The sequence below is a fragment of the Streptopelia decaocto genome (assembly GCF_964273445.1).
Source record: "Streptopelia decaocto genome assembly, chromosome: 7".
NCBI classification, from domain to species: domain Eukaryota; kingdom Metazoa; phylum Chordata; class Aves; order Columbiformes; family Columbidae; genus Streptopelia; species Streptopelia decaocto.
Genome location: NC_138661.1, coordinates 4,022,591 through 4,037,135, shown reverse-complemented (window position 1 = coordinate 4,037,135; position 14,545 = coordinate 4,022,591). Strand labels below are relative to the sequence as shown.

At 44.7% G+C, this 14,545-nt stretch overlaps 1 protein-coding gene across 1 annotated transcript; it reads right to left on the bottom strand.

Annotated features, from left to right (window-relative positions):
* Positions 1 to 421: 421 nt before the first annotated feature.
* Positions 422 to 10,839, bottom strand: TBPL2 (TATA-box binding protein like 2; the record flags this gene model as incomplete). The annotated part of the gene is made up of 7 exons (XM_082059076.1): positions 422 to 735; positions 2,178 to 2,272; positions 4,039 to 4,206; positions 5,446 to 5,537; positions 6,212 to 6,299; positions 7,306 to 7,712; positions 10,789 to 10,839. 7 exons carry the CDS (start codon positions 10,837 to 10,839, stop codon positions 656 to 658), a joined length of 981 nt encoding a protein of 326 aa, XP_081915202.1. The 3' UTR covers positions 422 to 655.
* Between the last annotated feature and the right edge of the window lie 3,706 nt (positions 10,840 to 14,545).

Genomic DNA, 14,545 nt, shown 5'->3' with positions numbered 1-14,545 from the left:
CCTTGAATGTCTCCACCATTATATATAAGAGTTTATCCAACTGGTAGGATCAGAGGGATTAAGTTTGTCCTCTACAATGAGTCTTCAGTCTTCAAAACACTGAAATCAGCTCATGCTGGATTTTGTAAGCTATATTGTAGACAAAAATATATTTTGAGTTTCAACATGAAAATACAACACAGCAGGAGCAAGGTTTGGTACACTTAAAATTGGGGTTTGAATAAAGCTGGTTTGAAGTGCAACTTTTCAGGGGAAAACACAAAAGTATTTTGTAATAGAAACCATGTAAGTGCTACCTTAATATACATTCTATTAAAAGTACATTCATTTGGCAACTTTTTTCCAGTTGGACAGAAGTTGTCAGAACTCAAGTGGACTACAAATAATTAATCTGAAAGTAAAAAGAGAACAAACCCACACAGCAAAACAATCAAACCATAACACACACCACACACACAAAACAACAAAAAAAAAAACACAAGCAAAACAACTCCTTACACTTCACAAACTACAGAAAGCATCAGCATTTATAACATTCAGAGCATCATTTACTTAATAATCCACAATGGTACAACTGGGTCCAGGAACACCCATCTCTGTTCCACATGTAATGACACAAACTCACATGTTACTCCAAGTCGCTTTATTGGCCACATTATAATGCTTTCTTGAAACCTTTTAGAATGGGGTAGATGTTCTCAAATGCCTCATAGATTTCAGAACGTTCTTTTGCTCCTAGAAAGACATTTGGGAAAAAAAAAAACAACAAACCAAAGCAAACAAATAAACCAGCCCCCCATCACCAAACAGGTTAATTCTTAACAGTGTTGATAACTGATTGCAACTCAAACTTAATGATAAGATCACAAACCATGAAGAAACACAAGAGCTCAAAAGCAACTTTAAAAGTGAGTTAATATTTTAAGGCAGAATTCCCCTGCCTCACAGGGAACAATTTCCAGCTTGCTTTGCTTTAGGACTAGACCAGCTTTATTCAATCTGTGGAAGCAAACCAGCAGTTGGCTCCTCTTAACCAGTGCAAAACATTGAATCTGAGGAAAAAAGCCACTGAGATAAACCACGGGGTTATCTGCTTAACAGATATCAGCTCTGCCTGTTGATAAACTGGAAAGACAGAAACAAGCCATGAGAGGCATTTATTCCAACAGTGGACGCTAATCTGCAGTTTGATATTTCCCCTCTTCCAGTTCTAAGCAGTTTTTAAAAAAATATAGATATATATATATTTTTCAACTGTCAATGCACATGTGATTTCAAAGCAGCTGAGATCAGGTTTAGTGGGTGATGGGAAGAAGGGCAAGAACTTACCTTAGTCCTGCTGCACTCAAGGGTGTTACAATTAGTGCACCCAAAAATGCAAGTGCAGCCCAGTATGATTTTACTGGACCTAATGAGGTGGGGGGGGGACATATTTAAGCTTTGTACTGCGGGCCCCATTCTTCAGTTATTATTGTAAATCCCTGGCTAAAGGCAGGTGCTTCATCTTTTGCGTCTCAGAGCTGTGTTGTGAATATACATCTAGCATTCAAGTCCTCTGGGAATAAGTACCATTTACCTTTCAATATATCTGAATACAAGTATTTTAAGGAGCTTTACAAAAAGTATTAGGTGCATACGCTCAGGAATTAACATTTTTGATATGGGATCGGAGGTACAGGTATCTGGGCACACTTAGCAAGGCTTTTGTCTCACGAGCATTTTGCCAAACAGTCTAGAACAAGTTCTTAGATCTCCACCCTTTCCTCTAATAATCCCTGCTAAATGTTGTCAGTGAAGCGTTTTAAGAAGTTTGCTTCCTGTCCAAGCAATTTTAAATTGCTTATTGTGATATTCACATTTAAGTGACTGAGGAGTTACTGGCACGTCAGCATCCTGTTGGGATTCTGTACATTGAAAACGCAATGCCATGTGTCAACAAAACAAAAATACTCAAGTTTAACAACATGGAAATCTGTGACACTATATCAAGCAATATGAAAATCTAGTGCAACTATACTAATATTTTTATCTGCAGAAAACAGATTAGCAGCAGTAAGGATAAAAAAAAGAGTGGCTTTACTGTGGCAAGATATCAGTTTAGCTAATGTTCAATTTAAATCCTTTCTTAGAAGATGTGGTAGCACTTAATTACAGATACACAGAGGGACACCACTTACCAGTCAGTACAACTTTTCCAGACACAAAGATAAGCAGCACTATTCTTGGTTTGACCATCCTATAAATAAGGCCAGGAAACAGTTCAGGTTCGTAGCTGTTTCAAAGCAAGCAGGTAAGATTAGTGAAGTGCAATTATCGTTTCAGTGTTGTATGCATAAAGTGCTTTTTAATCATACTAACAATAGAGTAATTAAATGGATTTTTAGCTACCTAACCAGAGAAAGACAGGTCAGGTTTTAGACATCAAGGGAAACCTGGTAATCCCAGCTGGAGCTGGTGGGAGTTCTTCATGCTTATTTATAAATATTTCTGAGCCACATCTGAATCTCATTTTCCAAAGCATCAAAACCATTCTTGTAGCCTTCAAACAATCCTTCTTAGTCTGCAAAGAGCCCATACCAGGAAGCATCTTGTGCAACTAAGACAAGATGACAGCCAAATGAATCTTTAATATATATTCAGTCCCCAAATTAAATGCAAAATATATTAAACACAGTGCTAATAAAAGATACAACTGAATTTAGATTTTTGTCAGTGCCAAAATCTTCCTCCTTTCCTCTGTGCTGGCAATAACTAGTTCTGAACAAGCCCATCGTGCAGGCACAGCTCACCCACTACTCAGCTGCAGGTTTATTGAACTCAATGGCTAATAAGTCATCCAGACAGACAAAACTGAGGTGATATCCCAGGAACAAACCATATTTTCAGTTCTCTATTTTGCAGCTGGAGTCTGGCTTCATGCCCACAGCTTAGAAACCTTTTCCTTGCAGATAGGCAGCTGGTTTGATAGGAGTTAAGAAGCCCACTTAGTATTAAAGGTTCAAAATGAAGCACAGGCATAGACCAGGCTCAAGTAGCTTAGGATCTGCTCCAATTAAACCTGAAGTGTTTAATCAAGGGTGGTTATTTTCCTATTGACACAGTCTGCAGTGAAGAAAAATACCCACTAAGATTTGATATCGCATTTGGAAGTAACAGGAGAGGAGTAAAATTGTGATCACTAACATGCTCAGATTAATGCACATCTCCAGTGCGCATTGCTGACATGCAGCAACAGCGAAGATTGCATGAACTATAAAGAAATAAAATATTTGAGCTTTTTTACAAGATAATATCTTCATTAACCTATTGAACAAATAAACCAGGTGATCCTTGCAGTCTTTCAGCCCTTCATCTTCACCAGATCTAACGTGCATCCAATTTGTCCTAGAAGTGACTGAACACTTGCATAGTATGCTATTGGTTGCAAGAGTTCTATAATTGATATTTATCATAGAATCATACAAAAGTTTGGTTGGAAGGGACCTTCAAAGCTCATCTAGTCCAACCCCCAATGGTTTAGGGATAAATGTAGGAGTAGTTACATTTATCCAGTCCTAAAATTACATTTGGCTCTCTGAAGGCAACCAGGAGGCCGATGCAACCCCCAGTGAAAATGAGTTTGACACCCCTGGTTTATGGTGTCCCTGCAAGGAGAAGACAGTAAATATGACAGTGGAGGGCAGTTTATTCACAATTCACCCTTGAATTGTGTCAGTTGCAGTTTTTAGTGCTGGAAGCTTTGCTGTTTGTTGCTGTACATCATCCTTGCAATTAAAAAAAGGGTCATTTTGGCCTGTGCCCCACTCTGAATAGGAGTTATTGCAGAAGATGAACCTTTATTGTCTTTAACACATGGCATCTGCAGCCACTCTGTGCTTGCTGAACCAGTGAGCACATCTTTTGCTTGATATTCAATATCTAATTATTGTTTTATTTTCTTTTCCCAGACTTGCACAGCCTCAGGATTTGAGTCTTGTTTCCGTCTTACAAAGACACCACTCCAAGTCACAGGGGGTTGTAACTCTGCCTTCCACCTACCTGCTGAACTGCTGGTGAGTGAGAACCAAACCTTCCAGCCAGATGGGGAACCTCACGTCACAGCTCCCAACCATGTTCTGGATCTTGAAGTCCAGGAACTTGGCAGGGAACCCAAGCTTCTGCACCACGCGTGCATATTTTCTGGCTGCAAGCCGTGATTGCTCCTCACTGAAGGAAGAGCAGAAGGGGAAAAGCAGCTTCAATTAGTGCTTTCCTCTGCTGTCAAGCTGGAAGTCAGTTTAGAGCCACCACCATGCTAATCTATCCTCCAGAAAAAGATCTGCTACTGCTCAAAATAGCAAACGTGTCTCCCTAGAACCACTTCACTGAGCTAAAAGGAAAACGACACTTTGTCATTCGCTTTCCTGTGGTCTGTTTGGACACACTGGAACATGTTGCATCACTCAGGAGTTCCCCTCTTCAGAGGTTTCTTTCTCAGTTCCTTACAACAGCTTCTCAAAGCTGATCCAAGAGATGGACCACAAACACCAGTACAATCATCTGGCTAGTTGGGGATGATGGTAGGGGTTGGAGAAGAAGTTTCCTAAGCTGTAAGTTAATGCATTATCTCATTGACACTTCAGAAACACAAAAAACAAGGCAGCTGCTTGGAGAAGAGGAGACTGAGGGGTGAGCTCATTAATGTTTACAGATATATAAAGGGTGAGTGTCAGGAGGATGGAGCCAGGCTCTTCTTGGTGACAACCAATGATAGGACAAGGGGTAATGGGTACAAACTGGAACACAAAAGGTTCCACTTAAATATGAGAAGAAACTTGTTCCCAGTGAGGGTGGCAGAGCCTGGCCCAGGCTGCCCAGGGAGGTTGTGGAGTCTCCTTCTGTGCAGACATTCCAACCCACCTGGACACCTTCCTGTGTAACCTCATCTGGGTGTTCCTGCTCCATGGGGGGATTGCACTGGATGAGCTTTTGAGGTCCCTTCCAATCCCTCACATTCTGTAATTCTGCTGAACTTGGGGGAAAGACCTTCCAAGTACAGAAATAATCTCTGCTTTTCTCCAATTCCCCTTTTCTCTAGCAGCAGATGTACTGACTAGTGAACACAGACACTGAACAGAGACTTGACAGACACAAGTTACATCCCAACTTGCTTTAAAGTCAGTGAGAAATGCAAGTAGCCTCTTAACAATTCCTGGGCATTTTAGCAGCTTTTCCACCAGTGCCCGCTCAGCTCAATCTGTGTTCAGGTACAGAAGCAGACAGTTTGGTAATTACTAAGCTGCCATCATTAAGCTAGACTTTTTCAATACCAGTGCTGCTTTTTTTCTTGCAATTATGACAGCCCTTTGCTAGATAATTTAAACAAGTTTTCCTAACTTGTTTCATAAGAATGTAGGCATAACTGCAAGATCCAGACTTTTAGAGAGAAGGAAAAAACCAACCAACCTTTTAGCTCCTGTGCAGACCATTTTTCCTGAACTGAAGATGAGGGCTGTTGTTCGTGGTTCCCTGATTCTCATGATGACTGCAGCAAACCTCTACAAATTCAAAGGAAGACGTCGCAGTCCAGCTGAGGGATTTAGCCGGTACCGTATCACTGTTCATTCTTTCAAGAATTGTTCACTTTTAAAGCTCAACGCAGCATGCACTTACTTTGTCTAAGTGGGTTTTTTCACCACCCCAAATTATTTTTCACCCCTCCTAGGACAAGGGGGCTTAAGCCTACAGTCACAGGACCACTGCTTTGTCCCTTGTATTTTGCTGAGCAGTCTGAAATCACTTACAGAAACCCAATCTGTTCCCAGTAAGTTTCTACAGTCTAGGTCACTTGCTAGAATTATCATGTAAAAGTCTGAATCCAATAATGTTCTTCAATTCAGGCATGAGTTTTAACCCGCTCAGTGAGGGCTGCTTGAGCCCTTTCAGCTGTAGGCAGCTGGCCACAAGTGGGAGAATTCATCTCCTTCCTTAAATAGCTTAGTAACATCCCATTGCTAGGGTTTTATTCCAAGAAAAATAAATAACATCCTTGTGGTCCCCTGTATTTCTTTTAATGTAAAAGGCCCCAGCTGCAGAATTCTGTGTTTTTCCCCTATGGGCCAAGACATTGCAATTAGAAAAGGGACAAAGCTCATGGTGAGTCTATATGTTAGAACCCAGCAGCACTGAGAAAAGGGGGACACAGGTAAAGCTTTGAGTCTTTAAGACTTACCTTTGGGTTATACTCTGCATTTCTGGCATGCAGAGCTATGTTCTTCAGATCTAGTTTACAAGCCAAGTTTACGGTCGACACTATATTCCTGAGGAATAAGAGAGGAATTCTCTTATTGCAAAAGCAAGTCACTGCAGAGCCCACCCCCAATGTTAATAGCTTAATGTGAAGTCACACTCCAATTAATAATTGCCATCAAATAATTTCCTGCCTACCTCTTTCCCACTCTAGTATTAAGCTACTTTTGGCAAAACTTAAGTAATTCAATACCAAAATTACAGTTTCTCACAGGAGGAGATATAACAAGGTATGAAATTATTAGTCCCCGAATACTAAAGTTTGTGTGTCTTCCAAGAACTACATCACTGAGGTCTTTTACAGCTTTGAATCAAACCATTACCAAGTGTTGACAGAGTTACTATAGCACTTCGAGGTAGGAAAAGGTATTTTATTCTCTACAGGTATCAACTACTCCATAAATGCTCTAGCCTAGACAGGACAGGATCTACCAAGGCCAGGATTACTATCACTTCTTTCCATGCCCCTTTCTCTTGCTCAGTTCAGACTGACATCTGTAAAGCCCTGGAGTCTGCTGTCATCCTTAACATCCTCCTTGCTGGATTAAATCCTCCTTTTCAAGCATTTTTGTCTTTTTGTCCTGCAGACTGAGGTAAGCAGCAGCACATACTGAACATAAATAATTTCTGTCAAACACTTCTCCCATGGGGAGACTTCACCTCCTGTCTCCCAGAAGAGACTTTTCCCCCTTAAGCAGCCAGAGGCATTTCAGATACTCACCCAGAGTATTTATCAAGCTCACTCTCCCCTGTTTTGCTAAGCTGGGTATTGTTCTGTGCCACTTTCTGTTTATATGTTGCACTGATCAGCACAATATCTAGTTGCCTTCTGATATTATCAGTTCATTTGCTCCACCTCTTCTCAAAGAGGAATAGCTGCACCTCTACTTTTTTTTTGAGTGGACTTATTTAAGACCAAACCATGATTGCTACAATCTCCAAATGAGAAGTCAGAACAGTGCTTAAGTGAAACTATGACTATTTCATATGTATAGCATATACAATACGTAAACTTACTGTAACTGAGGAACTATGCCAGAGCTTTCTGACGCAGATGTCACTGGGGTCATCGGAGTCATTGGTGTCAAAGGACACGAGTCAGATGCTTCAGGAGATGGTTGAGTTGCATCTGGGTATGACAAGCTGCTTTCATCCATGCCACTGCTGTCCTCCTTTCTTGGTATTGACTCATCAAGTTCTTCTTGCATTTCACTACCATCTTCGGAGAGATTTTGTTCTTTGTTATCTTGGGTGATATCTGCAAGAAAGCTGAGATCCACAGTGGAGAAGTCTGTAGGAAGCTCTTTGGGCTGGTTAAATTGAGAACTGAACAACACATCTTCAGTTGCTTGAATTGGAAGGTCTACATCGTAAGGGCTCATGGGAGTAAACAGCTGAAGACTGGTGGAGAGGTCATCCTTGAATTAAAAAAAGCATCATTAAGGATCTTGTATTAAAACATTAATTGGGAGACTAAATTAAGATCAATCTTCTATTCACTTAGGAGTTTCAGTCGTCTTTCCCCATACATATTATAGCAAAGGATAGTCTTAAGATTTGAGAGTGTGCCATTTGCTTGTCTATCAGCATATAAAAATCCAGATAGCTTCGAGAGCAGAGATATGCATTTCCCCACCACACTTCAAAGGCGGTCTAGAGTACTCCTGTAATACCACAACCTGGGCAATACTACCAGCAGTGACTGGAGGAACAGCGTTGGCACCTTGCCCTTCACAGCTGTTGCTGTGCCTTAGTTCTGCACATAACCAACATGACTTTTTCCAAGGAATTTTCTGGCTGGCTTCAACTCCCATTCAGTATATTACTATTTCCTCTACTTGCTACCAGGGGACGGTGTCAGTGTTGTGCTGGGTTTATGCAACAGAGGGCAGCAGCTCACAGAATCGTGAAGAGCTTCTTCTTTTCAGCTGCTGGAGGTCACCAGATTAGTTTGAGACACAGTCAGCAAAGCCAGCATCCTTTCCCAGATCAAGCATGCAACATATCTGCAAGTTCTTGCATACTAATGTCCTTCTTTATCAGGTATTTATTATTAAAAACTATAATATTGAGGAGGCAAGAGTCTAGGAAAGGATTTATTCCCTTATGCATTAGGGCTTAAGCCTCTAGTTAGTGGAAATCTTCTTCCAAGAAGTTGGTTTCTGCCAATATCCACCGCAGGTGACAGCCTGGACCAGGTGATCCATACAAGAGGTTTTGTGCTCATTTAAGCATTTTTGGGATTGAGACACAGAGGTACTTGAAAAATCCACGCGCAAAACAGAACAGGGGAAAGCGCACAAGACCGAGACTCTCAAATTGGCAGCGACTTCCCGAGCTCGAGTGGGGTTTCCAGATTGATGCTTTCCAGCCCTGAGCTAGTGCTGCTCTATCTTCTGTGCTAATTAACTCAACGAACACAACCACACACACAGAGATCTCTGCTCCCACTTACTCGGCAGTGTATTTGTCTGTAGGCACTTGGAAAACCCTCACCAAGAGACAAGTCCTCCCAGAGAACCTTCGCTAGCTTGAATACCGACATGATCAGGTCTAGCTTTGAAAGCATCATGAACACCCAGGTTCAAAACTTGCTTCTACAACTGACTTCTAGGTGCAGAGCCCCATACAAGATCATTTAGGGCAGAAGGCTACTGAATAAAACTAAGTACACCGTAACACCTCAGCTCTTCAGGAAACAGGACCCAGAAGCACTAAGCATTGAGAGGTCAGATACAAATGTATTAACAGTTACAAATAACAATAAGCTATGGAATAGCTAAAATATATCTGTTTAAAACAGATATTCTTCCAGTTAGCAACAGCGAAAGGAAGGCACAACCTCTGCAAGGCCTCCAGTGGAGTAAAACTTAGTAGTACAGGAGCTAATTAGGCAGTTTTGTATGAACTGTGATGCAGAGAAGGTGGCACAAAACCAGCCTCATCACTGTGAGCCTGTAGGACTAGTTGCACATCATAGCAGAGGCATCAGAGAATGTAAGAAATACAAAAGAGATGTAAAGCAGACAGTTTGTGGCATAGCTTAAAGAAGGAAACTGATGGAGAAATGGTAGCCTGGAAGCATTAAACAGCTGAAAAAACAAATCAAGAAAAGCATCAGAGGAGTAAAATGCATAAAGGAGACAGGAAGATTTGCTTTCTGTTTCTTTCTCGTCAAGTTTTCACAAAACTGGCCAGGGAAAAATAAAGCCTTTATAGGGTTAAGCGCTGGGGAAGATTGCCTTCTTGTTAGCCAGATGCTCAGAGGCTGTGAAAGGGGGCACAAGACCATGTTTATATCAGGCTGGCTGCCAAGGGCTATTGCTATAGACTCTGGGTTAATTAACTCCACTGAAGGCATCTCCCAGCAGCCCCAGGAAGGAGATTTCACACATAGATCCTGTCTGAGATCACTCCAGTTTGGGGCAGCTCAAGGGGAAACAGCCATTTTCACTCCCACTGCAGAAATCCCTGCAACCCAGGTACACAGAAATCAAAAATCAAATCCAGCTGCTTTAAGCAACAGACTCTTTTTTCCTTTCTGCAGTGGTATCCCACACATTGTTGCTATTATCAAGTGTCCCAGCAAGCCTGAAATACAAAAAGCTCAGCAGCATTTGTAAACCCCTGGTTATACCTCACCACGTTATATACTTTATAGGGCCATATGCAGAGGGCTGTACTGACTGCCACTGGGAAGTCACTGGATTTAAACAGCCTGTGCAAAAATGATTTTCTAAGCTGAAAAGCAGTTTACAAGAGGAGGCACATAAACTGTGTTCCTGTGTAACCTCATCTGGGTGTTCCTGCTCCGGCAGGGGGATTGCACCGGAGGAGCTTCTGAGGTCCTTTCCAATCCCTGACATTCTGCGATTCTGTGTGATTCCCTGGGTGAAGATGATGCCCAGCTGTGGAGTCCAGTCCTCCTCTAGTCCCTCACCCTCTTGCCTCTACAACCACCTCAGCCCAGGATGGCTGTTTCATATAAAAAACCCCAAAGTTTTTGCAAACATTTACCAACCAGCATGAAAAGTTCTGAGCCTCCTGCCCCCCTCAGTGCCAAGGCACTGTAGTACACAGCCTGGCCCTCACAAACACCACTCCATAGCAAGACTTTAGGCACAGCAGCAGATGAGAAAAACCTCCCCCAGCAGAGAGCCCCTCCACGGCTTCTCCATCCTCCCAGCAGCGCTGGACCACTATATCCCAGTATCACCCTACTCAAGGCTGGACTGGAGGTGGCCGCTAGGCTGTCCGGGGGCAGAGAGGAGCCCCGCAGGGCGGCAAAATTAACTGCGCAGCCCGGCTTAACCAAGCTCAGCTCAGGCAGGACTGTGCTAGACTTCAGGCGCGGGCGGGGCGAGGCATTCGCCGCAGCGTTGGTGGTATAGTGGTGAGCATAGCTGCCTTCCAAGCAGTTGACCCGGGTTCGATTCCCGGCCAACGCAGCTCCCAATAGTTTTCTTTTAATTCTACTTTTTAATAATCTCCCCGTCCTACCTGCCCGCCGCAGCGCTCCAGGTACCGCTCCAGCGGCGACACATCGTCCATGGGCACAACCGCCCGCCCGCCCGGGACCCCAAACACCGCCCCCCGGCCCCACTTTAACCCCGAGGGGCAGCACCGGTGCAGGTGCAGCTCATCGGAGAGCAGAGCCTCGCACAGCTGGCTTTTATATACAACGATTTTTACCCTTTTGAGCCTTTTTCCTGCCACGCCGGAGTTTGCTCCATCCTGTGGAAGTGGTAGAGAAATCGGGGTGCTCTCATGCACTTTACATGAGCCTCCAAAAGTAGCCCGCTCCCCTCTGCAGGGCTGGAGATAAATGGGGAGTCAGAGCTGCGACTTTGGCCTTGCAAAGGTAATGCTCCACCTCTAGCCGTTGCTTTTTAGCAAGCAGGTGTATTGTGCCCTTAATTTCTCCCACCTGGTTCATCAAGTGCAATAAGGAGCATCTGGTCCTTTGAGAGGAGCTTCAGTCCAAAGTGATAAACCTCAAATTGCAACGAAATGGCTTCTTCTCAGCTGGGGCAGTGTTGCTAATGCTGCGTATGGGGAGGAAACCATTGTTCCTTTCGTTTGCTGCTGTCCTTCCCTTGCAGATATTTTCCCCAGTGGTGTCTCTGTTTTTGCAGCCTCCTGTGAGCAATGATTTTGTTTAAGGCCATTCTGTTTTCAAAAAAGTCATGTCTTTTGAGACCCCACCTGGAGTTCTGCATCCAGCTCTGGGTCCTCAGCACAGGACACACATGGACCTGCTGGAGAGGGGCCAGAGGAGCCACAGAAATGATGGGATGCTGGAACAGCTCTGCTGGGAGGACAGGCTGAGAGAGTTGGGGTGTTCAGCTGGAGAAGAGAGCTCCGGGGAGACCTTATTGTGGCCTTTCTGGACTTAAAAGGGGCTGATAAGAAAGATGGCGACAGACTTTTGAGCAGGGCCTCTTGCAACAGGACAAGGGGTGATGGGTTTAAACTAAAAGAAGGAGATTCAGGCTGGACATGAGGAAGAAACTGTTGCCCCTGAGGGTGGTGAGAGCCTGGCCCAGGTTGGCCAGAGAGGTGGTGGCTGAACCATCCCTGGAGACATCCCAGGCCAGGCTGGACGGGGCTCTGAGCAACCTGAGCTGGTGAAGATGTCCCTGCTCATGGCAGGGGTGGCACTGGAGGAGTTTGGAAGGTCCCTTTGACCCAAACTATTCTGTGATTCTATGTATGGAGAGTTCAGGTGCGAGGCAGCGCATTCCCAGGAGGGATTTTGTGTTATGCTGCTTATTGATGCTGTGGGAGCATTGTGCTGCCAACACAGCTCAGCTTGGGTGCTGCTTGACTAGATGCCAGCGGTTGCTGTCTGACTTGTTCCTTCTCTCCTGCCCTGTCGCTGTACGGTGACGGATGGATGGCTTTCTGTGAAGGTGCAGCTGAGGACACATCCTTGTCCCTGTGTGGGCTGGTGGATGTGCTGACTGCCATGATGAATGTGATCAATGCGAGATTTGCCTGCAAACAGCTAGATGAGCTGAAGAAACCCTTTGGAAGAAGTTGTCGAAGCCCAAGCACACAGCAGGTCTTTGGGAAGTGCTGCCAGGCGCTTCTTGCTGCCTCAGAGGTGTGAAGGATTAGATTTGTATCCTTTATCCGTGGGGCAGAGTGTGGCTGATGAGCATCCTTCCCTCCTCACCACAGCCTGCTGGGCCGGTTTCGTGGTATTTCTGAGACTCACCTTGCTCTGGCGCTTTGGAGGTGCCAGTTTCCCCCAGCTCCAGAAAAATCCAGCCTGCAGCAGGTTGATTTACATCACACAGCCCATCCTGAGCACCCAGGAGGCGAGTCGAGCAGCAAAGCAAGGAAAGGACTCCCAGAGAGGTTATTACGGAGAGTTACGGCGGCCAGTGGAGCTACCTCAGACCAGTTCAAGACGGTTAAAACTGAAATGTCCTGTTCAGGGCTGGCAGGTGATCGGGGTGGTTGCAGACAGCCCCGTGGCCTCGGCTGCCCTTGCCAGCAAATGGGATGGGTGCTGAGGGCTGTGAGCCCTCACAGGCTCCTTTGTTACATGAATTTTGGTTTGTCCTCGCAGTGCCATTCCCCGGGGACAGGAGGTTCCACTCCCCCAGTGTGTGAACACTATTGCTGTGCTTGCGGTGGGAAGCTGGAGTGTTGTGGTGTCTCCCTGGTGTGGCCCTGCCTGTAGCATCGCAGCCGCACTACCTTGGGTTTCCTCGTCTGATTAGTCCCTCGTTGCACTGCAGAACCCCTTGGAGATGTTCATCCTGCAGCTCCCAGGGACTGACTTGTCTGCTTTTTGTGAACCTGAGATGGAGAGGTCAAACCATGGTGTTTAAGGGAGAAAGGCTACGTCAGAGGTGAACACAAAATATTAATCTCTTAATATTGGTGTTGCTTCTTTCCTTGGATAGGGGTATTCTGGAAATGGCATAGGCACCAACGGGTGTGGTTTTGGGTAAGTCATGAGGTTTGGTGCCTCCTCTGTTAAACGGGCGCAAGATTGTTTACCCGTCTTGAGGCAGAGGAGGAGGGAAGACATTTAGTAAGCGGAGGGATCACCAGAGGAGTCAAGAGCCACGTTGTGTGGGCGATCCAAGCTCTCAGGGTTGCTTTGATGTAGGGAAAAGCTTTTCTAGGTGCTGCCCAAGGGAGGGGAGGCATTGCTGTGCCTCGGGAGGGCTCCTCCTCAAGGCCGGGCATTCCCCTTCTTTTTATTTAACCTTTTTAAAAATTTATTTTTAAAATTCATTTTGTAAAGCAGCAGCCGCCTGGAGCCAGGCCAAGGTGAGTCATGAGCAGGGAAGGAGCCGCGTCCCCGAGCGCAGGAGCCAGTTACGGGGTGATGAATCATCTCGAGTACGTAGTTACTGTGATGATGAATTGTCATGAGTCTTAATTAGCAAATTAGTTCATTTTACTTCGAAAGTTGATGATTTGTACAACAATAAAGTGCTTTGTGCGTTCTTTGTAAGAGTCATTCAATATCAGTCTTCCTTGGATAACTAATTGGAGAAGATAATTCCAGAGCTTCTACTTGCATTCCTGTTGCTTAAACATTCCTGTAGCAGACATTCCTGCATTACCTGGATGCTATAATGTGGTTATGGGGTGGGACTAATCACAGGAGACTTCCACAAACCTGGAAGGGACAAGGAGCAAGTCCGTAAGGAAGCTCTACCTGTTCTATTCCTTAGTGCTCTCACCAGCTGCTTCTCTCCCAGCGTGCTGTAAATGCCTTGCTGCTTGCTTTGAAGTTGGTAAATCTGGTTTGGCTTTATCTTATCTTTTTCAGGAGCTACTTTGAGAATTAAAAGCTTGTGACTGACAACGTTCTGCTTTCTGCTCTCCTGAGCTTTATGCTAAACTTTTGTAGCTGTAATTGTCTCAGAAGAGTGGAGCTTGGCTCAGGTGTAACTTGCATCTCCTGGTGCCCTCGCTGCCTTTGGAGGAGATAGAAGAGAAACTAATAATGGCATTGTGTTCCATGAAAGCAGCAATATATTATGCACAAGATTTGTCCAAATGCAGCACTTTCCAATTATCCCAGGGCTCTATGCTGCTCTATCAACAGCAGAATCCAAGCCTTCTTGTGAAGGTGATTCCTTCTGTCTGATTTAGCCCTGTTTTGGTCCCTGTGCCTTGATTCCTGTCTTTTCAGGGATGTAAATAGAGGGAGGTGCTGAAGGGGACCCCAAAGCGGGGTCAGAGAGAGAACAGTGGGCTCTGCAGAGTGAAGGATGCACGGAGCTGG